Source organism: Teleopsis dalmanni, chromosome 2, assembly GCF_002237135.1.
Source record: "Teleopsis dalmanni isolate 2A chromosome 2, ASM223713v2, whole genome shotgun sequence".
In the NCBI taxonomy this organism is placed as follows: Eukaryota; Metazoa; Arthropoda; class Insecta; order Diptera; family Diopsidae; genus Teleopsis; species Teleopsis dalmanni.
Genome location: NC_051847.1, coordinates 24,872,349 through 24,880,915, shown reverse-complemented (window position 1 = coordinate 24,880,915; position 8,567 = coordinate 24,872,349). Strand labels below are relative to the sequence as shown.

At 27.1% G+C, this 8,567-nt stretch overlaps 1 protein-coding gene across 1 annotated transcript; it reads left to right on the top strand.

The window, feature by feature from the left end:
* Positions 1-1,570: 1,570 nt before the first annotated feature.
* LOC119682471 (probable cytochrome P450 4ad1) lies at positions 1,571-7,291 on the top strand. The gene is made up of 9 exons (XM_038095921.1): positions 1,571-1,764; positions 4,617-4,726; positions 4,795-5,074; positions 5,140-5,209; positions 5,269-5,395; positions 6,226-6,417; positions 6,481-6,721; positions 6,787-6,966; positions 7,029-7,291. The coding sequence occupies exons 1-9, from the start codon at positions 1,611-1,613 to the stop codon at positions 7,244-7,246; spliced, it is 1,572 nt and encodes a 523-aa protein (XP_037951849.1). The 5' UTR covers positions 1,571-1,610; the 3' UTR covers positions 7,247-7,291.
* The last annotated feature ends 1,276 nt before the right edge of the window (positions 7,292-8,567 follow it).

Sequence of the window (8,567 nt, the reverse complement as noted above, 5' to 3'; positions counted from 1 at the left end):
GAAAGTTAATGGGGGCTTAATTTTAGAAGTAAACCCATAGCACCCTGGAAAACTGCTAGAGTTCAACTGAGTTCAATGAACATTCAGAACTTAATTTGATTGGCTTGAGATCATGAGCACATAGCAATACAAGGAGTTAAAATTACGTGTGAAGAAGTCATATAATAATCTGATAGCCGAACAAACGTTTTGAAAATTATTTTTTAATTTTACCAAAACACAAATTGAAGACCATGCGAAAAAGCTGGGGACAGTTTAAGCTACTGGCCACCAATCGTACTCAGGGGAAGATATTTGTTGCAGCCCTATGCTCCTCCTAGGAGTTAAAGGATTTAATATATATATATATATAAATTGAAGACCATGTTGCGCTCCAAAAATTCTAATTTAATATGACCATACTATAGTCAACAAGGAATATGTTGAATAAAGCTAGAATCGGAGTAGCAAATTTCATGGTGGACGATATATATCTATTTGGAAAAATTGGACATTTCCAAAACGCAGAATCTTTAAGGAAGACGAAATAATTGAGCATTCATGTGCAACTCCATTCCATTCCTGGCGAGGAATGCATTCCAGTATTCCTAACGAGAATGAAAGAAAATTAAAATATATCTTTAAATTAATATTCTTATTTATTAATTACGGAAGTTAAATGTAATTATCTCCTTGTGTTTAGTAACAAAATAGCATTTATGTGTTACAGGAACACAAAAGAAAGCTCTGGTGCCTCCAAAATTAATTCAATAAATAATGATATAATAAAATAAGTCATCATAAGTAAATAAACTAATAATATGTAATCCTTTTTATTTTATTAACTTTAAACATTTCCAATGCAATTCCAATTGCAATTTCGTTAAAGATTCAGTTAATTTAATTAACTGAATTAATTTAATGAATTTCATTTTCTTTGGTTAATAGTTTTACTTAAAAACTATTTATTTTTTTATATACACGTTGTTATTGACATATATATACAATATATCGACATATACATATGTACAATGTTAATCATCATAAGTTAAAAATTTATTTCAGCAGTTATTTTAATAACAGCAGAAAATGTAATATTTTCTATGAGTTATTCTATGATTTGCTAAATTTGCTACTCTGTAATATGTCTTCATGTTCATAAAGAAATACTATTGAAATAAAAAAGTATCTAAATAGAAATATATATCAGTTTTGTATTATAGTTTTGTATTTTGTCATGTTTGCTTAAAAGTTGCTTAGAACCTGGGAGCAAGACTTGGTAACACTGACATTGTGCGATATTGCTAAACAATGCTTTGTCAATTTGTAGTTGGTATTGGAAAATTATAGAAAATCTCTATTAATAATCTTAATAAACATTCTAATTTATTTAAATATAATTGCAACTACCACATATTTTTAGCGAGAGTCTGAGTTCGTTCACTTGTTGTACAATTGACATGTTAACAACACATTTAAATGCTCCATTAGATTTTAAAGTCATGCTTGTTTAAATTAAGAAGTAGTTCTGTAGTTGCCTATATATAAGGCGATGATAACTTTTTTATTCACATCTATATAAACTGTCTATCAAGTAAAACGAAGAACGCTTCGACGAAACACTTTTAAAAATGTTAGGAATTTTTTTATTTTCTTGCTGTGTTGCACTTCTCTATTGGATACACAAATATTATCATACGTTTTGGAAACATTTGAATAAGTTTCCAGGACCACTCGCAATTCTGCCACTTGGAAACTTTCTTCAAATGACTTTAAGCATGGAGAGTAAGTCGAGATTAATATTTTTTATAAATAACGTAATGTTAAAAAACTAACATCCTTTAATGAATCCTTAATCAAAAAGTAAATAACAAAAAAAAAAATAAAATATATAAAAGTAAAATATATAAAATATATTAATAAAATTAAAAATAAATGGTGATATATCGATTTAAAGTGATAAAATTAGTACAATGGAATATGAGATTTTGTTTGATTTCAAAAAATATGATCGTTTTTAAAACCACACTCAAAATATAAAGTTTTTTATATCAGTAATATATCTACAAAGCTTTAATAAAACAATTATAATTATTATAATAAATTTTTGTACATAAGTTAATATAAACGATATGACGATATTAAGTGAGAAGCTAAAATAAAAAAGAAAAATAAACTAACAAATATTAAAATAAGTGATCTGTGACATTAATTTGAGTTTCGATATTCCTTTTAAACTTTTAAAATAAATTTACTATAAATAAGAGTATAATCTTTTTTATACACACACAGTAAATATCGTGTTTTCTTGAAAGAGAATCAGAATAACTACATAACCATATCTCACTCCTAAAGGAGCGAGACATAGTTTATCAAAGTGTAATGTTCTATAAAAAAAATCAAAACTAAATTACTTAGACTTCGACTTTTTTCATTTACTTAAACTGCATCGCATTTAAGAAGTCACCGTGATAAGATGGAAAAAATCATAAAAATTAGTGAATATCATCAAGACCCTAAATGAAAATAATTTCAGACCGATTCGAATATCAAATGAATGCAAATACAAATTTTTTATTTTAATTTATTGAAGTTTGGCTGACCATACAACGCTGTTTCGAGTATTGCTAAGTACTCTTCATCAGTGGTCTTTCGAAATAATCGAATTTTGTTTAATTAGTTTATAGTCCGTATATAATTTGTTTTGACTGCAAGTGCCAGGCTTAGAACTCATGCCTGTCAAATTAAAAGCGATGACTAATCGTGTTTATCCACAAGAAGCCAAGGCTGCACAAACTTTCAATGCTCAAGTTCCAGGTTTTATTGTCACTTATTTTTATTTAATTAGTGACACCAACCAAAGCACTTGCCAAAGTGCTTTACAGCAACACGAATACTTTATTCAAATATTTGACTTTGAAAATTAAATTATAATATGTTAACATATAATATTGTTCAGCTTTTCCTTACCGCGATAGCGGATTTGTAGAGTAACATAGCATAGCTTCTTTGTAAAAGCACCAGAATGGTCGCTTTACATATAGTAAGTAAAACAATATGCATTACAGAATGTCTCTACAAAAAGAGTAGCTTTGAAACAAAAAAATAGGCGAGCTCAAAGGTTAACTTTTAATTCGTTGAACTTGTGTTTCCAAAATAAAGCTGTAGTTTATAAGCTCGTTCTATTTTAAAGCACGGCAAGTGCTTTGGTTAGTGTCACTAATTAAATAAAAATAAGTGACAATAAAACCTGGAATTTGAGCATTGAAAGTTTGTGCAGCCTTGGCTTGTTGTGGATAAACACGATTAGTCATCGCTTCTAATTTGACAGGCACGAGTTCTAAGCCTGGCACTTGCAGTCCAAACAAATTATATACGGACTATAAACTAATTAAATAAAATTCGATTATTTCGAAAGACCACTGATGAAGAGTACTTGGCAATACTCGAAGCAGCGTTGTATGGTCAGCCAAATTTCAATAAATTTAAAATAAATTTTTGTGTTTGTCCTTTCTTTGCTATTCGAATCGGTCTAACTTTTAAATAGTTTCTTTCGTCATAAAAAGACACGCCATTATCGGCAAGAAAAAATTTACCTTAGAAAATAATTTCATTTAGAGTCCTGACAAAATAACATTTATTATAATGCTAATAAAAAGTTTATCAAATAATAAAATGAAAATAATAGTGATATATACTTGTAGTTCCTAAACTAATTTCATTTACTTAAACTGCATTGCAATTAAGAAGTCACTGTGATAAGATAGGAAAAATTAGAATTTATCTAATAATAAAATAAATATAATAATGATGTATAGATACTATAAATACAGGCAGAAAAGTTTAATATGCATTCTGTCAAATACTACTGTGAGATTTCAAAATGAATTGATCAATATAAGATATTTTAGGCATGATAATTTACAATTTATAATAGGTAGTTTTCCGTATGGTGAAGAATTCTTTTTTTGAAATAACGATTTTATTATAAAATTTTCAATGGCATTTTTCTTTTCAACCTTGGAAAGTTTAAGATAAATACTAAATTTATAAACGGAATCAATAAATATAAAATCATTCAATTGATATCTTCTTTAACTCTTAAAATATCGATGTAAAATTCCAATGAAATTCTTGGGCATTATATTTTGATATGTCTTTTTGCTTGAAAATTGAAGCAACTGTATTAAAAAAGAAAAAAATTTTTCCAGAAAGGACCTGTTACTGATCCATCAGTTTTTATGACAATCATAATAAAATTGGAACAGTATTGAGTGAAGTTCTTATAAATTTTTCAGCCAATTTAAAATTTAAATATTTTTACAAGCTTTAGACACAACTTTCTAATGAGCTTATATAGCAGTTCCACTGATGCATATTCCACTGATTTTATCAAATCACTTTTAAAAATTCTATAAATCAAATTTCATTTAATTGATTCAATGCCTAAAACTAGTTTAAGTTCAACAGGTAAATAGATGTAATAAATTAACGTGACTGATTAAGAATATATGTTTATACAATATCCATAATTACAATCAACGTCATGTGTTTTAAACTTAATAAAATTAATAGATATTTTTAAAAAGATTTAACAGTTTAACACAACCAATTAATTTCATTTAATTATTTTAAAGAAAATTTCAAAACAATACTTGGATATTGTCGACAATACAAATACAATGATTTTCGATTTTATGGTGGCTTGAGTCCATATCTTTTAATTCTAAAACCAGAGAGCATGGAAGTAAGTGTAAATATATATATATATATATTTATTTTTACTTATTCTAATTTACAAACTATACGTTATAGCATATATTGACTAATGTTGAGATCAGTAGTAAAGAAGGTACGTACAAGTTACTTCGACCATGGCTAGGAAATGGAATCGTTGTGGCCAATGGCAGTTACTGGCATCAGCGTCGAAAAATGTTAACACCATTTTTCCATTTCGATATTATCAAACAGTATTTGCCTATTATCAATAACGTAGGAGATCGTTTCATAGCGCATTTGAAGAAATATTCCCAAACATTTGAAGTATTCGATATGCAAAATTTAGGACAACGTGTCACCATTGATATGCTAAGCGGTATAACAATATAATATGCTTCAACATTTCCTCATTAATTTAATTTGTTTTTATAATAAATACAGAGACCGCAATGGGAATTAAACTAAATGCATTAGATAGTAATATTTCTTCTATATGTGACAAAATACACAGGTCAGTATAGTTAAAACGAGTATAATTTTCAAATATAAAAAAAAAAAAAATCTTTACAGTTTGGGAGAGCTTTTCCAACGGCGCCGATTTATCTTGCTTTATAATATACCTATGTGTTATGAATATACAGCTGACTACAAAAAACAACAACTTTACATTAAAGAGATAAAAGTTTTCATTAAAAATGTAAGTTAGTCTATATGTAAACAAAATTAATGACAGACTGTATTTAAGATTCAAATTTATTAATCCCGTCCCAATTCGTTATCATAATATCACTACATTGCTCATGAAGTGTATTTATTTAATGCCAAAAAAAATATTTTCTTCATTCAGTAGATGATATCATCTATGATGACAACATTTCCACATCTCAATATCATCTATAATGATATCATCAAATCCTCTTAATAACTGCGATTTACTCTTTTTATAAGTCGCGTTTTAAATTTAGTTCCCCAAGTACCTTTGTTTGTGATTTAATTTTTATAGTATATCATAGCTTACAACATCAACATCTTTAATTCATATACGGTTATTATGGTATATAAATCAATACATATCCCAAAACCAAATAACTAAGTATTCAAATATGTACCTTTAAGCAGATTATTGAAGATTTATTAAAAGGTGAGTCATATTAATTATATTAGAAATTTGAGGATATATATTTAGTGGCAGATAACTCTATAACCAAATCTTAAAAGACGTTGTATAAAAATGTTAAGATGCAAAATTCAATATATAGAATCCAATAAGCAACTTTAAGTGAAAGCGGGACTAAATTGATTGTAGTTCTGATTGAAGAATGATGAGCTGAAATATGTGACACTAGTAGTTAAGGATTTTGGAAAAATTAAACAAGTTTGTTAGGTTACAACATACTAATTATAGAGATAGTCTTTGTATATATTTATTATTTAGTAGTACTTGGAATCTATCCATCTCTCTTTGTTTATAATAAAATTATACTAATAAAAAAAATTAAAAAAATATCCGGAAATCATTTCCGCTAGCTTATTGAAAATCGTCGCAAAGAATTACTTGGATCAAATAATAATGATATAAAAGCTAACTTAAATGATGACAAAGATAAACAGAAGTATAAATACAAATCCTTACTTGATTTCATGGTTATAGCAAATAAAGATGAAGAAGTTTTTTCACAACAGAACATGATTGATGAAATAAATACATTTCTTCTAGCGGTGAGTTTCTGGAGATATCAAAAATTATGTATTTTTATTAACATTTTTCTTATTATCAAAAAGGGTAACGATACGACAGCACAATCCATGAGTTTTACTTTGTTTTGCCTTTCGAGACATCCGCATATTCAGCAAGCAGCTGTTGATGAACAAATCAGAATATTTGGTACAGACAAGGAGCAACAACCAACTTTCCAGAATTTAAATGACATGAAATATCTAGATCTTGTAATAAAAGAAACATTGCGCGTTTTTCCCACCATTCCTTTTGTAGAACGTACATTAATAGAAGATACAATACTTGGTAAAAACATATTGAATAAACAGTTTCTTCTGTATTTAACCTTTCATTATTATATTTATTTATAGATGGTAAATTTGTTCCAAAGGGCACAAATCTTGTACTTGCTTTTGTAGCTTTGGGACAAAATAAAGATTATTTCGAAGATCCTATGATATTTAAACCTGACCGATTTGATGCTGATAAACGTAAAAACATTAAAAATTTTACTTATATTCCATTTAGTGCTGGTTCCAGAAATTGTCTTGGTAGGCATTAAAATATATAGTTTAAAACAAATACCAAAGATAATCAAAATTAATTTCGACAGGTCAGAAATTGTCGACTATAATGCTAAAGATAATACTATCAAAAGTATTGCGATCATATGAACTATTACCAAGTGCAGAAGGCTTATCGACTGGTATACACGATTTAACTGATGAAAAGGACATAATTGATAATCCTTTTGATCCACGTTTACAATTTGGAGTTTCATTGCAATCTTCTAATGGTATTTTGCTACGAATAAAAGAACGTCAGTATTAATATATAATTATAACATAGTATAATATAGTACAGTATAGTAATTTAAACAAAAAATGATTCTCGTTTGGTTTTGGGCTAGAGGCCAATAGTTACTTCTCTCGCATTAGTTAAATATAATATTATATATTATATTCTAATAGTAATATATTAATAAAAATTAATATTACATATTGTAAGAATATTATAGAGGAATATTAATTATGATATTTTTCGAAAACTAAAAATGATTATTGTTTTGATTAAATTAGGAAACACTAAAACCATCACGCCAGCTATTTATAATCTAAGTATAAGTATATGGATGAAGCTGTCTGGATAACATAATCAGCCAGCAATTCAAATACACTTCACATATATAGGCTCATTTTTAAACCATTTTAAAAGTGGTTTTCATAACCATTGCTTCATTAACAAAAAGCAATGTTGTTTTTCTTACAAAAGGTAAGTGCAAAAAAAATCATTAATATCATACCATTCATCTACTTCGTGTTTGATTTTAACGATAAAATTAAAAAAGATAACATTAAAGTAGTTTATATAGATGAAATTAATAATTTACTGCTAGAGTTGAAAATTGGGACAAAAATTGAAAAATATCCAGTCAAGATTCCATAAAAACTTTACAAAGCTTTTAACTTAACTTGATTGGATGATTTATTAGGAAAAAATTACTATAAATATAAATGATAACAGACTTTTTAAAATATGTTTACTTGAATTAATTCATATTCATAAGTTCTCTTATATTTTTAAGGTATATAATTAGCTCTACAATTAACCGACAAGCGTATAAGTGAAACTTTTATAGGAAATCAACGTTCAAACAGAATTCAAAAAATGTGGAACAAATGGCATATAAACATCTAAATCGGTTCTATAAGACTGTATTTGAAGCAAATGAAACGCTTGTCTACAAAAATATAAATTTAATCATTAAACTAATGTTGCTCTCCTGCGTTAAGTTTCCCTTCTAGTGCATCTTTTCAACGCCTCTAAATTCTTCATATGATTTTAAATAATACAATCAGACTTCAAGAAAACCATGCTTCTTTGTCATATAGACACTAAGACGAAATTAGATCAAAATACATAAGCCTTATTATATTCTATTGCTTTGAGTATAAACTCAGTTATAGACTCTTAAGATTATTTTTATTTTAATTCTTAGCCTAAATGATAAGAAAAATAGCGTCAGTTTAACATTCAGACATTCATTTGATACACATCCTAATAAGTATGAACTGAATAAATTGAAACTTATTCCTCCATTATTAAATTAATTATAGAATTACTGTATTTTAATTTATTTATAGTAATCCAA

Excerpts from the sequence above, each read along its gene's own strand:
- LOC119682471 (XM_038095921.1), top strand. The coding sequence starts at position 1,611 with ATGTTAGGAATTTTTTTATTTTCTTGCTGTGTTGCACTTCTCTATTGG. Across the intron at positions 5,075-5,139 it reads CACCATTGATATGCTAAGCG|AGACCGCAATGGGAATTAAA; the intron begins GTATAACAATAT and ends TAATAAATACAG. Across the intron at positions 6,722-6,786 it reads AATAGAAGATACAATACTTG|ATGGTAAATTTGTTCCAAAG; the intron begins GTAAAAACATAT and ends ATTTATTTATAG.